Below are 24,331 nucleotides of genomic sequence, written 5' to 3'. Positions count from 1 at the left end.
AGAAGGATTATTTTGGAAAAAAATGCATAAATATAAGAGAGAAAATGGATTGGGTCTTATAATTAGGACCAAATAAAAAGTCAAATTGGATCTTATAATAAGGACCGGAGGAGTATATATTTTTCTCATAAAAGTTCCATAATATCCAAATTCCCATGTGATTCCATCAATTCGGCATCTTTCTTTTTCGTTGTTTTCTCTGTTTTGCTTTTAAATCCAGCTATTTGAGTCACATTTTAACAATTGAAAACTATTTATTTGAAAAAATTGACGTTTCATGACATGTCTAGATATAAGATTTAAATCATCTATGTTAATATATAAAATAAATATATATTGAAATTGAGCACTGGAAATGAAAATTAAAAATAATACTAATAAATACTACTCCTCCGGTTCTTATTATAAAACCCAATTTGACTTTTTATTTGGTCCTAATTATAAGACCCAATCCATTTTCTCTCTTATATTTATGTATTTTTTTCCAAGATAATCCTTCTAATAATGATAGTTTTAGCCAATATACTTAATTAGCAAGGATATTTTAGGAATAACAACACTTATTTATTATAAATAACCAACTTAACTTACTTCCTTAATCTCCTCAAATAAGTCAATTGGGTCTTATAATTAGGACTGGAGGAGTACATCAATTTCTAATATAAGACCCTATTTGACTTTTATTTTGGTCTTATATATAAGACCCCAATCCACTTTGCCTCTCATGTTTATACATTTTTTCCAAAGTAGCCTTTATAACAATGATAGTTCTAGTCAATACACTTGATTAGCAAGGATATTTTAGGAAAAACAACATCTATTTAGGACAAATAACTAAATCAACTTATTTTTTTAATTTCTTCAAATTAATGAGTTAGCTGATTCTTATAATTATAATTAGGATCTTCTATAAAACTAGCAGGGAAACCGCATTTCCATCCATGTCAAAACCCAAAGCCCACAATTAGGACTTGGTTTGGTGGAGATTGAAAAGTATTGAAGCCAGTGACGGGGGCACTGGCATATTCCTCAGACCTCAAACCTTTTAACTCAATTCGACCAGAGTTCGGACTCTTCACGCACGCCTCCTCTCCTCCGGCCTCTTCCTCTCTACACACCTCTCCGCCGTGTCCGGTTATTGTTTCGCTGCCAAACATGCATTCCTCTCACCTGCTTCTCGAGGAACCCATTAGGATGGCCTCCGTTCTGGAGCCATCCAAAACTGTAAGTTTTACCCTCTCTTCTTGCTCCTATTTGCCGCTTTTCTAATTGGACAGTATTTGTTGAATCTCAGCTAAGATGAATCCGTGGCGGGCTTTTCTGGAGCTGATTTTCTCATCGGCTTTCATTTTTTGTACGCACTTTTTCTGTATTTTCATTATTTTCTTTAATTCTACAGAGTTTCTTTCCTGCAATGACAAAAATTGTTGGCACACTGGGTCCTAAATCTCGATCAGTAGATGCTATTTCTGGCTGTCTCAAAGCTGGCATGTCTGGTAAGACACATTTTTGTTACTATATGATCATTAAGATTCTCGTTTGGTTCTAGTTATGCGCGTGAGAGCCAGGAAGCTTTATAGTATAAAGCTCAATTGGTGCGCGACTAACATCCTGTTCTCGCCTTTCAAACAGAGTGAAATTTTTTACGGCTTGTCGATTGTTTCTTGTAGTGGCTCGTTTCGACTTTTCTTGGGGCGATGCGGAGTATCACCAGGAAACCCTGGAGAATTTGAAGGCTGCCATCAAGGGTACTAAGAAGCTTTGTGCTGTGAGTAGTCTTCGACCTTTTTTTAAGATGTTTTAGATAGATAATATCCTGTCTTTCCCTCTTACAACTGGGCTTGGTTGATGGGGTAAAGGTGACTCAAAGCAGGTCGACCAGTCATTCTTTGGCTTGTTTGTTTTATTGAGCAGGAAGAGAAGAAGCCATTGTCTTTAGCTTTTCATTGTTCGATAGCAAGAATAAGCATATTCTGACTGCATGAACCATATCGGATCTTTTTTTCTAGTAGTTTTCTTTATTCTTTATTAAAATAAATACAATGGAAAATATATTGACTTTTGCTATTCTTTTGCCTTATCAGGTTATGCTAGACACAGTGGGTGCAGAGATGCAGGTTGTTAACAAGACCGAGAAAGCTATTTCGCTTCAGGCAGATGGCCTGGTGGTTCTAACTCCAGACCAGGGCCAAGAAGCCAATTCAGAGATTTTGCCCATTAATTTTGATGGATTAGCTAAGGTTCATTGATATTCTCGTCTTTTTGTGTTTTTGTCGTGATATGATATGACATACTCTGTATCTTCTATTGTCGGTGAGAATGTTAACTTAAAACGATTTGATTTTTACCTTTTTGCATGCTTGAAGTCAATAGTTGTTCTCCTGAGTAAATGCCCTGGGTTGTGTGGCTGGAATGATATGTAATGCCCATTAATTTTCTTTTCTACGCAATGCGTCCCTTAATTTGAACCTCAATGTGTCAAGTTCACTTTTGTTATTTACAGGCTGTAAAGAAGGGAGACACATTATTTGTTGGTCAATACTTGTTCACTGGAAGTGAAACAACTTCTGCATGGCTAGAGGTAGGTGGTAACAAAAATTCATCGCAGAAGGCAAAATTTATTGCATATATCTTCTTAATTTTGTGGTTCTAGTATTCCTTTGGGTCTTTCCTTTAATTATCTGGTTCAGTTTATGAGTTAATTATTTTGTTAACTGCATCAATATTGGTTCTAACTTCTGTATACAGTGATTTTGTGACATGGAAGTGTTAATTTATTTTGCTTCAATAAGCATGACTTCAAGCACGAAACAGTTGCAGCCAAAGGCCCTGGACAAAATTAGCAACTTTGAAATTATGCATGCATAATCAATTTTGACTGAAACTTTTGCAGGTTGCTGAAGTCAAAGGACAAGATGTTGTTTGTGTGATAAAGAACTCGGCAACACTGGCAGGGGCGTTGTTTACTCTGCATGTCTCTCAAGTTCATATTGATTTGCCTACTCTATCTGAGAAAGACAAGGAGGTAATTTTTGCTGTTATATTGCGTTTGTAATTAGTTACACATAATTCCACGTGGAGTATTTATCCTTGTTGCTGCTTCCTTAAATTTTCCTCGGTTATTTTTTTAAGGTTATAAGCACATGGGGAGTTCAGAACAAAATTGATTTTCTATCATTATCATACACTCGGCATGCAGAAGATGTTCGTGAGGTAATGTGCATTCCATATTTCTAACTTCTCATTTATATTGAATCCGCTTCAAGCTTTTGACTAACAGAATTTAATATGTGAAATGCAGGCACGTGAATTGCTTTCTAAGCTTGGTGATCTCAGTCAGACTCAAATTTTTGCAAAGATTGAAAACGTTGAGGTAAGTTTGTTACCTTAAATGATGTATTAGATAGACTATTATTTCCCTGTAATTCTTACAGCCAATGCTGACTCAGATATTATGTCCTCATCTGTATTTTCTAGGGATTGACCCATTTCGATGAAATCCTTAAAGAGGCTGATGGTATTATTCTTTCCCGTGGAAATTTGGGCATTGATCTCCCTCCTGAGAAGGTTGCTTTCCAAGTTTTTATTCAGTTTGACTATTTGTTTTAGTTTTGAAGTTCTTTTGTATTTGTTGTTTTGCGTCTTTAGGATTTGAAGTATTGATTTTATAAATTTCATTTTAACAACATGAACTTAATGCTTTTGGTTCTTTAATGTGAGAACGATGAAAACTAGTCGTCATTGAACAACTTCAAATTAAGTTGAGTTGATAGTTCAATATGTTCCCACAAGGATCAAATGTTTGACGTTTGCTTATAATTTTAATTCTTATTTTATTTCTAACCTGTTTTTGTATTACAACATTTTTCTTGAACTAAAGCAGAGTAACTGTTACTTGATTATTTTGTCCCTTGTGACTCTTACATGTTTTCATTTGTCTTCATTCAGTTAATACTGATACTGGTTAGAGCTAAGACTGACTGCTTTGGGGAATATATAGATGTTAATCTACTGCATCCACTTCTGTAGGTATTTCTATTTCAAAAGTCTGCCCTTTACAAGTGTAATATGGCTGGGAAACCTGCTGTTCTTACACGTGTTGTGGATAGCATGACTGGCAACTTAAGGCCAACTCGAGCAGAAGCCACTGATGTTGCCAATGCTGTTTTAGATGGTAAGCCTCTTGTCGTGATATTCCTTGTTGAGGTGATGTTACCATGCTGTTCTGTTGACGCTAGTTTGTGTGTTATCAACTAAACTGGTAGGTGCTAACAGATAGGAAAATTTTCTTGGGTTCATTCACTTTTCCCATCTTTATTTCAGTGTTCTGCATATTTGTTTTGCATGTTGTCCAATAGCCTACTATACGTGATTGTTATGACATTAGGAAACATTGATCTTGTATTTTCCAGATTTCATTCTTTTTTTATGATCTAGTCCTTGCATCAGTGCATATACATTGTTATTTATTTAGAACAAATTCAAAATATTTTATTTTGTTCAACAAATGCAGGCAGTGACGCAATACTTCTGGGTGCTGAGACTTTGCGTGGTTTATACCCTGTTGAGACTATTTCTACTGTTGGAAAAATTTGTGCTGAGGTAAGTTCTTTTTATAGTTCACTTGTTATGTTTGTTGCTTTGGACTTTGATCTATATGCAGTTCGTTCGGTCGTAATGGTAGGTAGAGCTTGATTGTTGTGATCAAACATCAGTTTTTCTTCTTTTTTATGTTGGATTATGAGCTCATGCTTGACGGTCCTCCAGTTTAATACACACATTCTTTTGTTTTGATGCTCTGGAGCCCCTTCTTTTATTGTTTTGAAAAATTAATACATAAATGGACCAGACCAGACCATACTTATGGAATATTATAGATTGAAAATAGTATGAACTCGTTCAACTACTACACCTTCTGAAGAATCATTGCAAGTTTGCTTTCATACCCATTGTTTCTGATGTAATGTAGAATACTAGTATTTTTCAGTTTCATGACTGAAGTTAATCAATATTCTGATATAATGTTGCTTCTCCTTTGACGGGATATAACTCATAAAGGGTGCATACTAACTAAGCTTAGTGATAAGTGGACAAATTTCAGGTAATAACCATATATAAGTAAAATACGCTGGTGGGCCCTTAAAATTGGTATCACTGGATGGTAGCTCCTTTAAAGAAATTCTTAGATGACTTACATTATATGGGAATCAGTGTGTGGTAGAGAGGTACCAGTACAACACTTCATTTAGAGGTCTAATGACATTAGTTTATATGAAAGTAATTTGCTTTTCATGTTAAGAAGTCGGAATGAGAATTCGCTAAGTTGACTTGAAGATTCCATATGTGCAAATTGGTTTGTACTTGTAGTACTCAAAATCCTTTTTAAGTTCTGGTTGTAATATGAATTGTGTGATGAATTTATTCCAAGATAAGAAAGAACTTTTATTTATTTATTTATGCTTATTTTTATCTGGTTTATTGGTTTCTTCCTTGCTTCTTTTTGGCATCACGTTTGAGGGATTGCGTTGGCTCTCATCGTGGATATGGCATTACCCCTGTAAAATGGAAATCATCGGCTGGGAATTTCTTTGAATCATATCAAATGTTATTTGAATTGTTATTTATCATGTTAGCTGATATTTTCCTGCGGTTTCATTTTCCTGTTGCTATCTGCATTATTTAGGCTGAGAAAGTTTTCAATCAAGACCTTTATTTTAAGAAGACTGTCAAATATGTTGGAGAACCGATGACCCACTTGGAATCTATTGCATCATCTGCGGTATATACATTTTCTTGCTGCTCTTTATTTCATTACTTTTAATGGTGCGTATTTTATTATTTGTCAAGAACGTAGGTTAATTCTATGTTGATTTTGCTTGGTTGTCAATATTCTTGCATTATTGAAAGGAGGCTTCTTATTTATATATAACTATTTATCTACTTAGGTACGGGCTGCTATTAAGGTGAAGGCCTCTGTCATTATTTGCTTCACTTCATCTGGAAGGGCTGCGAGGTACTTCTACAGTGAATTATTCGATTAGACTGTTCATATTGTTATTGATATTGGCTAACTCCTTTAAATGGGGAATCAACACACATCCATTATATTAATATAACATATATTTTTACCCCTTTTGACATCTCCACCTATTTCCGAACGTTTTATGACTTCCAAACATGTGGTATATGCTTCTCAGATTGATTGCAAAGTATAGGCCAACAATGCCAGTACTCTCTGTTGTGATCCCACGACTCAAGACCAACCAGCTTAAGTGGAGCTTTAGTGGAGCTTTTGAGGTAATTTCCTGACTTATGAATCTACTTTAGCTAATTTTCTTTTAACTGTCAATATGTGCGACCTACGTCTCTCTGTCCTTTTGACAGATTAGTTTTTCTATCAACAGTAGCTAATAAGCTTCCCACAAAAGGATCGCCATGAGCTTATGATGTTAATAATGATATCGATATACACTCACTCAAGTAGGTGCTAGGAACTAAGATTTTCCCCCCTAACTGAATTCTCATCACGCTTCTTACATTTAAATAAGAACAACTGGTTCTTTTTTCTCTCTTTTTCTTTGTGGTTCAGGAGTAATTTTGAGCCTTGTGAATTATGGCTCTACTCTAGTAGAGGTTAATTATAAGATAAAGTTATGATAATGAAAATGATAGACTCCTAACCATCTGTCATTTATCAAAGGTTTCACAATACTGCTATTCCCTGAATTTTGCCGTACTGGGAGGTGTTTTCATATCTTTTTTCCTCATACGGAAAATCAGCAATGATTTTATTGAACTTCAGAAGATGATATGATTTATTGGCATGATTTTTAACACTTGCTCGTTCCATTGAGTTATCATATTATTGATGTATTTTGTTTATTTGTTTTGGGTCATCCATCATCCAAACTTAAAAATAATTACATGTGTGGCGCAGGCAAGGCAGTCCCTTATTGTAAGAGGTCTCTTTCCGATGCTTGCTGATCCTCGACATCCTGTAAGATACTGTTTTCAATGGATTGGTATTTTTATTAGTTGTTTCATGAGATTATTCTTGCCTCTCTTCTTCTTCTTCTTCTTTTTTTTTTGGTTGGTGAAAATCCTGTCTGGTATTTTGTTGAGCTTAGGTCATGGTGAGGAAGAGGTAGACTAAGGATTGTGTACTAATTGTTATTTGAAGTATAAATTAATAACGGAGAATCAGGATAAGTTTGGATGAACTATTTTATTTATGGTCGCTTCCACGGTTAAGTCTTATAATGCAACTGATTGCCATGTTGGTGGAACATAACCTTCCTCCTGCATGTTATTGCTTTGTTCTGTAGTTATCGGCATAAATCACCAAACCGATGACTGCATGCTGCTTTTTGAGCAGCGTGGCATTAATCGTTTTGATCTGAAAACTCTACGCCTGCAGGCGGAATCAACAAGTGCAACAAATGAATCAATCCTTAAGATTGCTCTTGATCATGGAAAAGCAGCTGGAGTTATAAAGTCGCATGATCGCGTGGTTGTTTGCCAAAAAGTGGGTGATGCATCTGTGGTGAAGATTATCGAGCTTGAAGATTAAAATTGCATTTTCCCCGAACAGTTTTAGGGTTTTCCTTTATTGGTCAATTCCGATATTTTTGAAAGCAGGGAGATCATTCTGCTCACACTAATAGGTTATTTTCCTCTGGGTTGGGTGGCTATATATACAGTTTGCGCATGGGAAAGGAATATGAATGCAATTATTACCGGCTGTCAAACATAAATTATCAGAGGAACATGCTTGCCAATTTTTCTTCTTCTTTGAATTATAGTATGATATAACAACTCATTTAACGAATAGTTTATCTGGTAGCATTGTCAACGATGCAACATTATTTACTGCTCCTTTACGTTCCATTCATGTTTGACATTGGAAGTTCTCAAACTTGCATGGTTGATCAAGTCTGGTAGTGTTGGGTTCCAAATTGCAACTAGATGTGATGTCACGTGTTGCATGAAATCTGAAGAATTAAGTTGCTGGTATGACTTGTTAGATCCATATATTGTCAAGTAATATAAAATGTAACGTACTATGTATGAGAAACTGTACCATTTATAATTTGTAAATAACGTTACTTGCTTGGGGGATAAACTGCAGATCTATAATGCAATTTTATATGGAAGAGGGTACTGGCGGAATAGTTCTTAAGCCGCATAGAGAAGTGGTCTGATGATGTTTAGTTTTGGGGGTGCTTGGTTTTTCCAAAATATTTTTTACGTATTTATTTTGCATCCCGTAAATTTGTTTTTAACCTAGACACTTTCTCAATTTAAATGTTGGTTACTTCAAAAGCAGACGTGTTGAGTTTTAGTGAAACTGGAGCTTGTTCGGGTAACCTTGACATTCTCGAGAGGGTGTGATTTAATTTAGGAGATGTTTGAATGAAACTTGAATAGAAACTAAATTATAGTTTTAAAAATATTTTTAAGATATATTATCTCCGATTCTAATTATAAGACCCAGGTAATTAATTTGAGGAGATTAAAAAACTTAGTTAAGTCAGTTATTTATAACGAATAGATGTTGTTTTTTCTAAAATATCTTTGCTAATCAAGTTTATTATTTAGAACTACCATTATTAGAAGGACTATCTTGAAAAAAGTTGATAAATGTCAGAGACAAAGTGGATTGGGATCTTATATTTAGGGTCAAAATAAAAATCAAATAGGATCTTATATCAAGAATCGAAAGAGTAAATATTTTGAGTTTTGTTTTGCAAGAAAAGTGTTTTTCAGTTTCTCTTGTTACCAAACACTCATTTAGGAGGTGTTTGACAATATTGAAAAGTGCTTCTCAGAAGCACTTTTTCACAAAACGAGACAAACTCTTCTATATATTTACTTCGTAAATCGTAAAAGTACTTTTAAAACTATAGTTTGGTTTCTATTCAAACACCTCATTAGTCTGTTGTGTCCCCTGGGGAATGTTGTTAATGGGCTGACAAGGACCGGAGCCTCAGTAACTATTACATCGAATTCGGATAATGTTAATGTCAGTCGCCGTTCCCAGAGTCAACCCTTGCTCAGGCGATAGAAAATAGTCAAGTACTTCCTTGCGGACTAAATAATAAGTTTATGAATATTAAAAAAAATTAGTCAAATTAATAAAAATTTGTTTTTATATGTGTGATTAATATGATAACTTAAAAACGTATATATAAATTTGAAGGACAATTCAACGTGAATGTTTTCACATTTATTTTAATTAATTAATTAATTAATTGTCATCATATTATCATTATCCCTTTTTTACATCCAGAGAAAATTATAGAAAAAAATGAGGAAATACAAGATTTTTTTCGTTTAGATAGGGGAAAAAATGTGAGAAGAAGAAAAAGTAGAAGAGAAAATAAGGTGAACTCCATGTCTTATTTTCTCTCTAAATTTTCTTTTCACATATGGAGAAATTTGGGTAGGAAAACAAAATTTCTATGATTGCCCCTCTTCTTTCTTCATCTCTATATTTATTTTCCTTTATTATATTTAAAAAGTTATTTACTTTTTATTTTTTATCTTAAAACAATATTTTTATTAAATAATTTGGTTTTAAAACATAATAATATGAAAATGTATATAAATCAAATAACTTGATTTTAAATTATTTGATGATGCTAATGTTAGTACTACCTCCGGTTCTTAATATAAGACCCTATTTAATTTTTATTTTGGTCCTAAATATAAGATCCTAATCCACTTTGTCTCTCATATTTACTCAATTTTTTCCAAAATAGTCCTTCTAATAATTATAGTTCTAGTCAATACACTTGATGAGCAAGGGTATTTTAGGAAAAACAACACCTGTTTAGGACAAATAACTAACTTAACTTATTTCCCTAATCTCCTCAAATTAGTTAACTGGTTCTTATAATTAGGACCGGAGGTAGTATAATTTTTCTATTGCAATGTTTAATTTAATTTTAAATATGACATATCTTGATAAGGATATTTTAGTCATTTAGATATTGTTAATTTTCTTTTCTTTCTATTTTCTCTCATCCATCCAAACAAGAGGAATAATAACAACTTTTCTCTACTTTTTCCTTCTTCTTGTTTTCTCTCTTCTGATTTTCTTTTCTCTCAACTTTTCTTCTTATCTAAGCAAAGCCATAGTCTCGTTGAATAGTCTCTTATATAATTATGACATACCGTCTTAATCTATGTAAATAGATTAAAAAAATTAGTTAAATTAGCTATTTATAATAAATAATTTTTTTTAAAAAAAATTCTTATTAATCAAATGTATTAGTTAGAACTATCATTTGATAAAATATTTAATATATGCAACTACTATGATAACTACTTTAAGGAAAAAAAATAAACATAAGAGATAAAATAAATTAAAATCTTATATTTAAAACAAAATTAAAAGTCAAAATCAACTTCTATATTGAGAAATGTGATTAAAAATGATTATTTATGTGTAAAATATAAAATAATGATGCGGCGATAGAGCAGATTGAATGTTTAGATATGCCATTAGTATTTTTCCCCCCTCCTTTGAATTGATGGAATGTGTTTATAATCTTCATCAAATGCATAGCGCATTTAATGCGCACCGGGGGTTTCAACCGCTGAACTAAGTTACTTAGAATTTCTTTTAGCAATGCCACCACCCAAGGCGCTCGTGGCCTATTGGATAAGGCGCCTGACTTCTAATCAGGCGATTGTGGGTTCGAGTCCCACCGGGCGTGTTTCACCTTTTTATTTAACTATCAGAAACATATATTTCAAAATCACACGGGGTTTCGAATTCAAGCATCACTCGGCAGTCGCACCATGCTTTTTTTCTTTTTTCCCCTTTTTCCCGTGCCCTAAGACTAAGTCTTACAATTTCAATACATACTGATAAGATTTACTCAGCCGGCAATACTCTGACCTTCGTCTCCCGGCCATCCAAGCACCTCAAAAAATCGCCTCCCTCCATTCTCTACCATGCGAGCACAAGGGTGATCACCGCGGATACTTCCAATGACCTAATTGATGGCTTCTATGGATGATTAAACTTCCATTTCTTTTGCTTTACTATATTCATCGAAAACGACACTTTCACTTTATCTTCGGAAAAATAACACTGCTACTCAATTCTTTCCCTTGCAGTCCTGAAGATGACAATACTATTCTTACAATATACGTGTATTCAAACTCTCAAACATATTGCCATTTCAGCCACCGCGATACATCATATAGAACCACTTTCAGCATATCTGAAAGTTTTAGTCAGAAGAATGTTGCTGCTGTTGGCGCTGGTGATGGCGAAGATTGATTCAACAGCTCAAGATCCTTCTGCCGTAATAGCAAAACCATCCTCTCATTCTCCAGCTGCCTCCTTTGATTCTCAAGCTTGGCTCTCTCCATTTCCCTCTCTTTCTTGCTGCTAAATCTCGCCCATTTCAGCCTCTGCTTCTCCAGCTCAAATGCTTCAACCTCGCACCTCAGTTGCTGTTCCTCCAACTGCATTACTTTCCTCTTCATCCATTGCCTTTTCTCCCACGCGCTTCTCCCTCCATCTTGTAACACGCCCATCACTTCATTGCTCGTTTCCTGCATTAGCTTAGACGACGAACACATTTCTTCTTTTCTTGATCTCTTCGTCGATGGTCTTCCTTCATAATTCTCATAATCGTCTTCATGTGTGTTCCCGGTTTTATGACCCCTTGAAACACCTTCTCCTGACTCTTCTTCCTCCTCATCAGAAGAATCCTCTGATTCGTCATATTCGTCTTCATCTTCATCCTCTTCCCTGCTCGCCTCTTTCGGAATCTTGAGTCCTTCTGATTCTGGTTTTGCCAAATTCACCATCCCAACTTCCGATGAGTGCGAACACCGTTGGTGCTGTTGTGGTTGAGGCGCTTGAGACGGCTCAGCTCCCACCTCTGGAGATTGTGGTTGCGGCGGCCCACCGGTGCTGCCGTGGGCACAACTGTTGTGGTAAGCACACATTTCTCTGAAGAAAAGGTGCTTAGAATTGAGCAATTTTCGAACTTCCTCTTTCCTTTTTGGTGACAAGTCCATCGTCTCCAACAAGCTGTGATTTTCCACCACCCGGCAAGCTGTTCCTTTGCCCAGAATATCGTTCACTCTCTTGTACCTCTTATTCAAATCATTAAACTTGTCCTCGCATTGCTGAGGAGACACGAAAAACCCCTTTTCCATCATAGCCTTTGACACCGATTTCCACTTCCCCTTCTTCTGCAACACACCCGCAGGTTTCTTCTTATCAGCCCCTTCTGAACCACCTTCATCGCCAGTGCAATAAACCGCCACTATCAAGAGCCTTACCATAGTGTCCGTCCACTTCATTCTGTGCCACTGTGATGCTTTCCTCTTATCTCCAGAATTGACGTTGTCCTCTGCTGCGAAACCGGCTTCATCATCGTCACTGACAGCCATTTGTTGATTGATCTTCGCCGAATAGGGGTACCCATGCTTGATTGATTGTTGGGTCGGTGCTTGAGGAATATCAGTTTCATGATGGGAAGAAGCGTAAGAAACCATTTGAGGATGGTGCATAGGATGAGGATTTTGAGGATTAGACAGGTTTTGTTGTTGCTGCTGTAGGGGGTTTTCTACTCCAAGCAACCCAGAACTGATGCTAGAAAACATTCCACCACCGAGTCCATTGGGTTCCATCAACACCTAGAACATCTAATTGACAAATATCCAAGAACACTTCGGACCGCCTAAATAACCAAATCTGATGAGCATTCAACGAGAACGTACCCGTTAATTAAGTTTCTGAACAATAGTCGCAAGACTAGAATAGTAAGCAATGAAACATTGGCATCGCCGCTTGGCAAGCAAGTTATGAATGATGTATGATCCCAGGCCCAGAAAGATTGCTGCTTTTACTGCTTGAGATTCTTGAAGGAGTTGAGAAGTACGAGATAAAGCAGAAGGCGACGGGGAGGATATAGGATGATAGTAACAGTACATAGTATTGTAGAAAGAGTGAAACAAGCGGTTTTGCGTGAAGCGGGTGGTAGGGGGTGACAGGAAAAACTGCCCATGGTTTTGGTTGGTTTCTTACAGCTTTGAAAGATCGACCCACAGTTTTTGTCTACGTGGTTATTTCTAGTCAATACAACCCAGCCAGTAAGAAAGCCCAAACCAAATGCTTCTTAATTCCTGTGTGCTCAGTGTTGCCTTTCACTTTCCATTTTTCTGTTTTTCTTTATTTAAGCGATGCTCTTAATTCTTGCCATCTGTTAGAAAATAATAAGAGATTCCTTGATCGTGATTCTCCCTCACTGCTAACTATAAACTATGTTGACCTTATTAACATTATTATCATTATTATATTGTTCCATAATCATAGCTAGAATTTTTTAATTACGTAGAAAATAATGTACTGTCATTTAAATAATTGTGATCTCAGGCGGCGTTTCTTTTTTATGCATCCTTTCTCCGGAAGTTAGTTGAGCACGTCACTATCGAAGAGTCGAAATTTGTTCTTCCCCAGTTCAAAGCATCAAATGTTGAAAGGAAAAATATATGACCGAAAAAAAAAAGAAGATAAAAAAGCAAGTTTTTCGTGAGGAATGAATCGCGTATAAAACTGCTGAAAAAAAAAAAAGAAGAAGAAGAAGAAAAGAATTAAGGTATATTCTTTTACTTCTCGGCCCTCGATTAATAACACTATCTCCGATCCTAAATATAAAACTAGTTGATTAATCTAAGTATATTAAAAAAATAAGTTCGTTTAATTATTTATGATAAATAAGTGTTGTCTTTTCTAAAATATCTTTGTTAATCAAGTGTATTATTAGAATATTATTATTAGAAGAACTATCTTGAAAAAAATAGATAAATATGAGAGATAAAATAAAATAAATATTATATTTAGAATTAAATTAAAAATAAAATGAAATTTAATATTAAGGGCCGGAGGAGGTAGTGTTATGATTCAGGTAAAGGGCCGGGGCATGCTTTTATGACGTGTTTGGGTCCAAACCGACCAGACGGAAGCTGGATTGCACGGAGTTGCGCCGTTTTGACGAGTTGGCCCAATGAAAATCTAATTATTTGGGCCACCCTGAATCGGGTTCAATAGCATGCAAGGATTTGGATGGCACTACGTTTTTTGTTGTTTGAGAAAAACAAAACAGAGATAGAGAGATGGAGAAGATGAGAGATGATATACATTATTGGTTAATTAATTACGCTCCATCCAATCCTTGTTGTGCTCACTGACAATATGTATGCATTAAAAAATTCACTTAAAATTGGTTAGCTTTTGGAATTTGAAAATAACCCTTAATGAAGTTAACTAATTACTTATTGGAGGGGGTTATTTAGTTAGCTAGAAAGTATTAAAATATAAGACATTTAAAAATATAAAAATCAGTGTTTTTAAAAAATAATTTATATTAACGATCATGAGAAAAGTCCTGAGAACAAGACGGAGCGAAGTAATAAAAAAAGTTGATGAAATTTAAAGTTAAATAAGAGGCATATCATGCTAATGTTTTGATGAAGTAAGCTTTTTTTTCAATTATATATTATTAAAGTGACCTTAGGAATTCACATCAGGCTCAAAATGGAAAACTGGAAAAGTATGGCTTCCTACACTTTTTTTAATATATTTTAAATGGATAATGATATTGTTTTCAAGTTGCAGCTTCGCTTAATGAGATGGAAGTGCTCATACACAACATGGCGAGTTGTGGTGGGAAAGGGCCACCGCAGGGATGCTTCTCCATTGGACCGCACAGCCGCCTTTTGGAGTCGCTTCTTGTTTCATTCATACCAATAATTTTGTGGGTCCAATGAGAAGTGTTTTTTTTTTTTTTGGTGAAGGAGGGTAAAACCCAAGACAATGAGAAGTGTTAGTCTAATGCACAGCATTGCATTTTTATTTTTAATAATTTTTAAATAGAATTATTTTTAATAAAAAAATTACTATAATATGAAGGGAAAAAAAACAATTCTCCGGTTTATTAATTCATCTACCAGTTCTTTACTAACAAAATGAGAATGATACTTAATATTTTTATTATATACATATCAAGTATTTCATCTATTTTATATTAGGAAGAATTACACTCAAATCCCACACAAGACAATTAATTCACAAAAAATCCCTCAAAATTTCAAAATAACTCTCAAGTCCCCAAGGACCTGTATGTAATAAATTGTAATTGTGAAATTACCTATTTACCCCGTTCATTTACAACCTCAACAGTGGCTATTGACAACCTGAGGAGAAGTAATTAACAACCTCGGCAATGCTCCTAGTATCCCACAGAGTGAGTTGTCAGGAACACTGCCGAGGTTGTTAACCACTTCTCATCGGGTTGTCAACAGCCACTGTTGAGGTTGTAAATAAATTACTGCAATAAAATTAATAAGAGTAAATAGGTAATTTCATAATTTCAATTTATTACACACAGGTCTTTAGGGACTTAGGAATTATTTTGGAATTTTTAGGGACTTTTTATGAATTAATTGTCTTATGTGAGATTATGTGTAATTTTCCCTTTATATTAAATATACATCTTGCGCGCATGTTTGTTTTACACGAAGCTTGACATTTGTTTGGTTTTTTGTTCAATGATTCTCCCATAATGCTATAAAATTCATTATGTTCTCAATATAAAAAATAAAAAAACTAACATGTGTGCCATACGATTGATAAATACTAAATCCTTTTGTAGCTTTTTTTATAAAATTATTGTACTGTATTGACGCTGATTTATTGCTCACAAACTTTTCTTCCGAACAATTGAATATAATTCACGTGGATTATGTATGTTTTCAAGAGTCAATACTAGCATTTTTTTTTTTTTGAAATATACAGTTCAGAACAGAAAGAAAAAGGCAAAAAGGTCGCCCTCATGATCTGTGCATGAGATATCAATGAAAAGATCAGGAGTTTAAGGGTTCACATGATATTTTTTTTCTTTAAGATTTTATTAATCAACGAAGCTATGCCCGGCAAACTTTTTTAAAATAATACTCCATCGATTTTTTTAAGATAATAAATATATAAAGAAGAATCTAACCATTTAACCAAACTCTCATTTATGAGGAAGGGAAGGAACGTGTGATGTATAGAAAATATGTAAAAATCAAATACAATAATACGAGTAATTAAATCTGGATAAAATAAAAAAAATTAACAAATAAAATTTGAAACAACTTCTAAATATCTCTTATAAAAAAAATGCCTTATACCCTAAGTGGCTTTTTTATAACAAGGAATGGAGGGAGTAATTTGCAAGCAAAAAAAAATTTTTTTTTTGGGACCAGCTTGCAAGCAAAATATTTAATACATTGTAAAATATTTCTGTTCATTAAAAAAAAATGGAGGTCGCCAAAAAAAAAATCTGAGGCCCCAGAACAAAATCATGAAGCATTGACGACACACGATTTATATGGGCCCGGTTCCCTAAGTCAAACTAAACCAATCCTTTTGAGTTTTGATGCAGCGCGGTAGCTTATGAGTCAGACACGGGCATTTTCCACATGTCTGTCCTGTCCCATTGTTTCCTTTTTCTTAATGTAAATAAAATCGTCTGTCCTGCCCTTTTTAAACGATAAAGTTGTCAAAAAAATCCATATTTTATTTAAAAAAAAGTCTGAAGTGATTATTATTTTGAAATAAAACTAAAATTTTAGACCAGCAATTAATTCAGTGGGATGAAGTAATTTTATTGAATTAAAACTGGACCAAACAGGTTGAACTGAAAATCTAATCAATTGTTCGCCTAGCTGGTTCAATGTATGGTAAGAACCAGTGTGGAGTGACCCGCTGTAATCCGACAGGTTTGGTGGGTTAGCTAAGTTATTGTTGTTTTTTTAAATAAAAAAAAGTTATTTTAATGTCAAAAAATTACTTCATTTTCCTTTTTTTTTTAAGTTACGGATAATTATTAGCTTAGGGAAAGACTGTAAGTATAAATATTTTACTACCATAAATCTATTTTAATATTTTGTTAGAATGAATATTTAACAAGTTTTATAACATAACATGTTAATCTATTAAGGAAATTATAAGAAAAGTTGAAAAGAAAATGTGAGTATTTGATTATTTGATTTAAGGTATTAAATTGATATTTAGTCTTTTGGGTGATAAGATAAAATTTTAAATTAATTTAAAATTTTTTTTATTCCTAACCGATTTGATTATCGAATTGATTTCAATCTGACTCTACTATCTTAATTGATTCAAAAACCCATTCAATTTTCAGTACGTCAGGTAATTTATACTTTTATTTATAAGACCTAATGTCTTGAAAGTTTTCACTTTAGAGTAGTATCTTCCTGAAATTTCTTTTGAATTTAATGTCTCCCAAAAGTTTCCAAATGTAACAACCTTATTTCATCTCGTTAAAAAATGAAAAAATCACAAATAAAGACTCTCGAATTAGCAAAATCACTCTATGGTCACCTGAATATGCTAAATTACTATGAGGGACCCGATCCCAAATTGTAATTATGAAATCATGGCCAAATTATCAAAATACCCCTATTTAATTTTTTTTTTTTTTAAAAAGAAAGCCACTACCTCACCGGAATCCGGCCACCGGCGCCGGAGCTCCGGCGGCCGCTTCCGGCCACTGTCGGCGGCAGGACACCGGAGCTCCGGCGCCGGCGGCCGCTTCCGGCAGTCTTCCTTTGTTTTTTTTTTTGAAACTGTTTTTTTTTTTTAAATTGGGGGGAAGTGAGGTTGGGGGGATCAAATCCCCCAACCTAATGCTTCCCAAAATAAGGAATGACCATTGAACCAACAAATTTTTGTTAACATTATGATGCAAAAAAAAATATAAGTTAACTCATTTACTCTTGTTCCAGGTGATAACAACAATACATTTGGAAATAACAAGTTCTGATTGTAAAATAACACGTCTGGAATAAAAATTTAACAATATGTTTTTTTTATAACAATAAATTTTGTTGCAGGCAATAACAACAATACATTTAAAAATAACAAGTTTGGTATTAAAATTTAAAAACACGTTTTTTTTTTATAACAACACACTTTATTTCAAGTGATAACAACAATACATTTAAAAATAACAAGTTCTGATTATAAGATAATAAGTCTGGGATTAAAATTTAACATGTTTTTTTATAACAACACACTTTGTTTCAAGTGATAACAACAATACATTTGAAAATAACAAGTTCTGATTATAAAATAACAAGTCTGGAATTAAAATTCAACAGCACCTTTTTTTTATAACAATTAATTATTTTATACTTTTGGAAAATAAATTATTTATAACTTATAAAAAGTATTTGTAATCTATTTAATTTGCTAAAAAAATAATTTTTATCTCCAATTTATAATCAGAACTTGAAGTATAATTTTTTATAGATCAAAAATACTTTTTTATTGTTCAAATTTATAAATAAAATTTAGGGAAAATGGCAACACACTTTTTTAATTTTTTTTTAAAATTTTTTAATCTATATATCTATACAACTTATTATAAATCAAACTACTTCTTATAAATTATAAATAATACAATTTATTGTGGATTAAAAATACTTTTTGACTGCTTAAATTTATAAATGAAATTTATCTCTAATTTATAATTAAAAATACTATTTTATTCTTTAAATATAAAAACTATTTTTAATATTTAAAGAATGAAATAATATAAAATTTATACTATGATTAATAAATCAAAAATGCCTTATTATAAATACTTTATAATTTATAAGAAGTAGTTTGATTTATAATGAGTTGTATAGATATACAGATTAAAAAGTATTTTTTAGAGAAATAAATATATTAAAAATATTTTTTATAAGTTATAAATAATTTATTTTTTAAAAGTATAAAATAATTAATTGTTATAAAAAAACGTGTTGTTAAATTTTAATCCTAGACTTATTATCTTATAATCAAAACTTGTTATTTTTAAATGCATTGTTGTTATCACTTGAAACAAAGTGTATTGTTATAAAAAAAACGTGTTATTAAATTGTAATCCCAAACTTGTTATTTTATAATCAGAACTTGTTATTTTTAAATGTATTGTTGTTATTACCTGCAACAAAATTTATTGTTATAAAAAAACATATTGTTAAATTTTTATTCCAGACGTGTTATTTTACAATCAGAACTTGTTATTTCTAAATGTATTGTTGTTATCACCTGGAACAAGAGTAAATGAGTTAACTTATATTTTTTTTTTGCATCATAATGTTAATAAAAATTTGTTGGCTCAATGGTCATTCCTTATTTTAGGAAGCATTAGGTTGGGGGATCAAATCCCCCCAACCTCACTTCCCCCCAATTTAAAAAAAAAACAGTTTCAAAAAAAAAAACAAAGGAAGATCGCCGGAAGCGGCAGCCGGTGCCGGAGCTCCGACGGTCGGACCCCGGTGTCCGGCCGCCGACAGTGGCCGGAAGCGGCCGCCGGAGCTCCGGCGCCGGTGGCCGGATTCCGGTGAGGCAGTGGCTTTCTTTTAAAAAAAAAAAAATTAAAGAGGGATATTTTGGTAATTTGGCCATGATTTCATAATTACAATTTGAGACCAGGTCCCTCATAGTAATTTAGCATATTCAGGTGACCATAGAGTGATTTTGCTAATTCGAGGGTCTTTATTTGTGATTTCCCCTTAAAAAATTAACATTAACTATTAACATTTTTAATTTTAACATTTTCACAGTAACCTCGAAACCAAACAAATTTTTGGAGCAACAATGTTCATGAAGAAAAATTCCTAAATCAAATTTGTACATTAATTTTATTTATAATTTCAATGCACCACTTATTCCTTTATTTTCTTTCTATTGATTATAAAATCAACTGACGATAAATTTGAAAATATAACAAGAATTTGTTCATGTTAATTATATTTTTTTTATAGTGATGTGATTTATTGCTTGTCCTACAATTTAAAAACAACGTTCAAAAATAAATACCAGCTCACAGCTAGGCTCAACGTAAAAATATTCCCTCAAAGATATCCATTATTTAAAGGATCATCAAAAATATGACTTCTAATTTCAGAAATAATGGGCACGGCAGCAGCGTCAGTTCTAGCTTCTAGGAGATTTATGGCAATTGGAAATTTCAAGACCCACAAAATTCAAAAGTATGGGCAGATTTCCTTTTTTCCTGTAGTTTTTTGAAACTGCAATTTTTTATGTTTTTTCGCTTTTACTTCGAACGTAACGCAATCGGTGTCTCTATTCTATTCCTGTTCATCTGTGCGTGATAATACCGCACGCACGCACGCACTCACCCACATATATTTATGTGTTTCTGTGATACTCGTGTCTACAAGCATGCAACTATGTATGCGTGTGTATATGATTATAAATTTAAGCAGTAGGTCAGAGATAACGCGGTAGAAAAAAAAATCTTATCTTGGTTAGATTCGTGACAAATATTTTTTTAGTAAAGGATAAAGGTCGGGGAAAAAAAAATCACAAAGATGAAAACAGATCAAACATTTAAAATCACCTGTTGTATAAAAAAATCAACGGAAGGAACGGCTTTGATTACTTGTCAAGTAAAGCATTAATGATTTGCGTTAGCACTAAATTCTTGTCCCTCGCCCAGCCCCACCCCTGCTTCCGCCACAGCTTGCAAAATCCCTCGCCTCACACCTTCCTACTATTTTCCCGGAAGATCTTTCAAGAAATCGCCAAGGCTCATGCAAGGAAACTGTTACTCGATTTTATATTTCTTGAACTCACCCATTGCTCGGAATCATTTCCACTCCTTGTTTGAATAATTCTTAATCCCTTTTCCGTACTTTCTGTTCTTATTTGTCATTCTTCTTGTCGGTTAACCTTGCTCGGGCACTGTTGCTGCAGCATGACCTGAAGAATAGATCGAGTCTCTGTAATTTTGAGGACCTTAAAGAGCATGGGGGCCTCTTTATCCAGCCTGGGAACGAACGGCTCGACCATTGGTCCGGGTCTCGGCGACATCCCGGAGAACTGCGTGGCTTGCGTTTTCTTATATTTGACTCCGCCGGAAATATGCAATTTAGCGCGGCTCAATCGAGCTTTCCGTGGCGCGGCGTCCTCTGATTCAGTATGGGAAACAAAGTTGCCCCCCAATTACCAAGATCTGCTCGATCTAATGCCTCCGGAAAGGTACCAGAATTTGTCCAAGAAGGATATATTTGCGCTGCTATCTCGACCAATACCATTTGATGATGGCAATAAGGTGGGTGTTCTTCAGGTTAGTTTTTATTGATTATAGCTCTGCACTTTCCTTCTGATGATTTGGGGTTAGGGTTCTCCCGGAACTCTGTTTCTAGAAACGGTATGTCGGGTTTGCGCAGTTCTCGGAATGCATTTGTTTGGGAATTTGGGGTACTTTTCTACCGAGTTTGGATAGATTAGGAGTCTGAATTTGTAACATTTAATCTTTGTACTGCGTATTCTGTTAAAATAATGCTCGAGTTTTACAGGAAGTATGGCTGGACAGGGTCACGGGCAGGGTTTGTATGTCCATATCGGCAAAAGCCATGGCGATTACTGGAATTGATGACAGGAGATACTGGAATTGGATTTCTACTGAGGAATCTAGGTTAGACTTCAGAAATCTGTCAGTCTTGGTGCTTGATCACATTCTTCGGATGGATATGATATAATCGCGAACGATGAACTCATAGAGAGTTTTCTTGTATCTATCTTCGATTCTTTAAATCTACATTTCGCCATTGATTCTAAAAGTGATTTGCCTCAGTAGCAAATTGTGTGCTTCTTTTGTTGCTTGATCTTTTTGCATGCTTCTTCATCAAAGATGTTGTGCAGGACTGCAGGTGACCTGGGTAGAGTTTTGGAATGCTGAACTTGAATTGTAGGTTAGAACACCGGATTTTGAGGTTAGAATAGGGCGAATATGTAGGTTCGCAACAGGCGATCGGTGAATGTGCACGAAAATGTATGGATCTTGTTCTTTTACAAAAGTGAAGGCTTAAGATTATTATTTTTGCTTTCCAACGTACTCCTCGATTAGCAGGGCTGTAAGAGAACAGTGGATTAGTTGAATTAAATGGAAGAGGTTGTCTAATACTACTGGGATCTGGATATAACTAACTAGACTTGCAGCTCACTCTGGAAAAGTTGATTCTATTCATTGCGAATTGCTTTTAGCTGCTTGTAACTCTCCTACTGTGGCTTGACTGGGTCTCTTTGTATGCTTTATTTGCTTTATACAAGTCCATGGTTTCGAATTAATTAGGTTCCAAAATCAAATTATTTTTGTTTGTTACTGATGTTGGCACTAAATTTTCTTATGTTTAATGGCCTAGCAAGCTCAAAAATCCCTTTAGAAAATGCAAAGTACTGAAATAGTTTTAGGCTCTTAACTTTGGGAGTGTTAACTTGCTGGGGTGTTGCCGTGGCTCAAATTTGAGATCGAATGTACCAAAATGACATTGAGCGATGCATAGAACTACTCAATTGAATTAGGCTTGCATCCTCTTGGAACAGTTCGCTATGATCTTCCCTTTTTCACTTTGTGCTCTTAGATTTGGCCCCCGGTTAATGTAAAGCTCATTGGAATTAGTGAGACTATGTTGCAATCCTTCAACTTCGTAATTGTCTCGTGTGAACATTTTTTTATTTTCGTCAAAATTATTCTTGCTGATATCCCCATATATATATATATATATATATATATATATATTGGCCAATTCTATTCTTGAAAATATTAAAGCTGCTTTATTGCTCAAAATCAAAAGAGAAGATACACGTCATTGTCACGATCTAACGCAGACAAGCATCCTTCTCTGCTTAACCTTGGACATCTTGATTTGGATGAGTGTCAACTATTTTGCTTTTTATTTTTGCTAATTCAATTCTATGTCAGTTTTTCATAATTTCAAATGATTTTTGTAGGAAGATATATTCTATTTGATGTAGTTCTAATATGTTGACCTGATTTTGTGGTCATAAATTGAACTGATTCATGAAATTCTCAATCATGTTAAACAAAACCATCTACTCTATGAATCAAAGCCAATGTACTTGCGTATTAGATTAGTTTATGTACCCCTGAGCTCCACTTCACACGATATACTTTAACGAATTATTGAACTTTCTGTTTACATGATATTTTTGCTGTTTTTTTTTTTTTTTTCAAATTGTAGGATTGCTAAATAATCTAGGTGCTGAAGCAACTTTATTTAATTTCCCCCTGTTGTATTATGTCAGCATCATGTTACTTCCTTATTTCTACCTTTTTTACTGCCTATTGTTTCTACTTTCTTAGAGATATTGTTTTACATGCTGTTACTTTTTATCTTCAGGTTCCACACTGTGGCTTATTTGCAACAAATTTGGTGGTTTGAAGTTGATGGAGAGGTGAAATTTCCTTTTGCTGCTGATACTTACACTCTCTTCTTTAGGCTCCACCTTGGACGATTTTCCAAAAGGCTTGGGCGGCGCGTGTGCAATTATGAACACACGCATGGTTGGGATATAAAACCAGTAAGATTTGAGCTGTCTACTTCAGATGATCAGCAAGCATCATTCGAGTACAGTTTGGATGAAACTGAGCGCGACGATGCATATGGTAATCATAAGCGTGGAAACTGGGTTAATTACAAGGTAGGTGAATTTATTGTCAGTGGATCGCAACGTATAACAGAAGTTAGATTCTCTATGAAACAAATTGATTGCACACATTCCAAAGGTGGGCTTTGTGTAGATTCTGTATTCATTATACCTAGTGATTTGAAAGGGCGGAAGACAAGAGGTGTTTTGAAGTAGCCACAAGCAGAGTAGGGAGTTTTTGGTTTTTTTTAGTGTGGTCAGACATCTCAGAATGCTCTCTTGGAATCCACTATACAGCATATACTTCTGAGGAAAATTAAGAATGAGGACTGAGGAGGATGTCATCTGTTGCGGGGTTTTTTTGGCAGTTGGTATATCTCCTCTTTGGTCATGTAATAATGATTTGTTTTTGTAGTTGTTTCTATTGTCCATACTCCATACATATGTCAGATGAAAAAAGGAAAACAAAAAAGGGGGGGAGAGGGGGGCTGGAATTGCGGTCATTATCTTTGCTTGCTCCAGTTGCCCTCTATGTAATCTGTTTTGTAACTTGGTTGTGATACAGGAATAGAATTTTACTCGGACGTTTTTCTGCCGCTTATAGTTTATTTACACTCGGTTTTGGAAACTTGATTATGATAAGGCAATTTTGTCTGCCCTTGTCGTACATAACGTCCGTCATATCAATGTTCCAAAGCTTTTAGTTGTGGAGGGGTTTGTATTTGTCATGCTCTAACAAATACACGTACTTGTGTTTTAGATTTTGAAAGGATGCAGCCGGTTGTCCAAAATAAAACACAAGCGATGTCTGGCTTCAGGTTTCAT

General features: G+C 34.3%; 2 protein-coding genes, 1 long non-coding RNA gene, 1 other non-coding gene and 1 pseudogene across 5 annotated transcripts; 3 read left to right on the top strand and 2 right to left on the bottom strand.

Moving 5' to 3' along the window:
• The first annotated feature begins 1,002 nt into the window (after positions 1-1,002).
• On the top strand, positions 1,003-7,876 carry LOC114739416 (pyruvate kinase 1, cytosolic). Its single transcript, XM_028927477.1, has 16 exons — positions 1,003-1,224; positions 1,400-1,496; positions 1,671-1,768; positions 2,085-2,240; positions 2,504-2,581; positions 2,894-3,025; positions 3,133-3,213; positions 3,302-3,373; positions 3,478-3,567; positions 4,030-4,174; positions 4,514-4,602; positions 5,684-5,779; positions 5,946-6,013; positions 6,198-6,297; positions 6,938-6,997; positions 7,418-7,876. The coding sequence occupies exons 1-16, from the start codon at positions 1,156-1,158 to the stop codon at positions 7,568-7,570; spliced, it is 1,584 nt and encodes a 527-aa protein (XP_028783310.1). The 5' UTR covers positions 1,003-1,155; the 3' UTR covers positions 7,571-7,876.
• Positions 4,881-20,734, bottom strand: LOC114739421 (uncharacterized). The gene is made up of 3 exons (XR_003739601.1): positions 20,659-20,734; positions 20,484-20,485; positions 4,881-4,894 (listed from the first exon to the last, which is right to left on the bottom strand). It is a non-coding gene; the product is annotated as an uncharacterized LOC114739421 (long non-coding RNA).
• Positions 10,649-10,721, top strand: TRNAR-UCU (transfer RNA arginine (anticodon UCU)). The gene has a single exon. It is a non-coding gene; the product is annotated as a tRNA-Arg (tRNA).
• LOC114739419 (uncharacterized) lies at positions 11,169-12,979 on the bottom strand (annotated as a pseudogene).
• LOC114739420 (F-box protein PP2-A15-like) lies at positions 20,672-24,118 on the top strand. Of its 2 annotated transcripts, none has more exons than XM_028927479.1 (3): positions 20,672-21,182; positions 21,415-21,533; positions 23,260-24,118. In XM_028927479.1, exons 1-3 carry the CDS (start codon positions 20,862-20,864, stop codon positions 23,720-23,722), a joined length of 903 nt encoding a protein of 300 aa, XP_028783312.1. In that variant the 5' UTR covers positions 20,672-20,861; the 3' UTR covers positions 23,723-24,118. The 2 variants fall into 2 exon arrangements, with proteins under 2 accessions (XP_028783312.1, XP_028783313.1); XM_028927480.1 differs by having other exon boundaries at positions 20,862-21,167; positions 23,260-23,722.
• Positions 24,119-24,331: the final 213 nt, after the last annotated feature.

Source organism: Neltuma alba, unplaced genomic scaffold (assembly GCF_004799145.2).
Source record: "Neltuma alba isolate B1F8T4 unplaced genomic scaffold, ASM479914v2 tig00013958_pilon, whole genome shotgun sequence".
In the NCBI taxonomy this organism is placed as follows: domain Eukaryota; kingdom Viridiplantae; phylum Streptophyta; class Magnoliopsida; order Fabales; family Fabaceae; genus Neltuma; species Neltuma alba.
The sequence above is the reverse complement of the archived record's forward strand: the minus strand, read 5'-3'. Positions and strand labels throughout refer to the sequence as shown.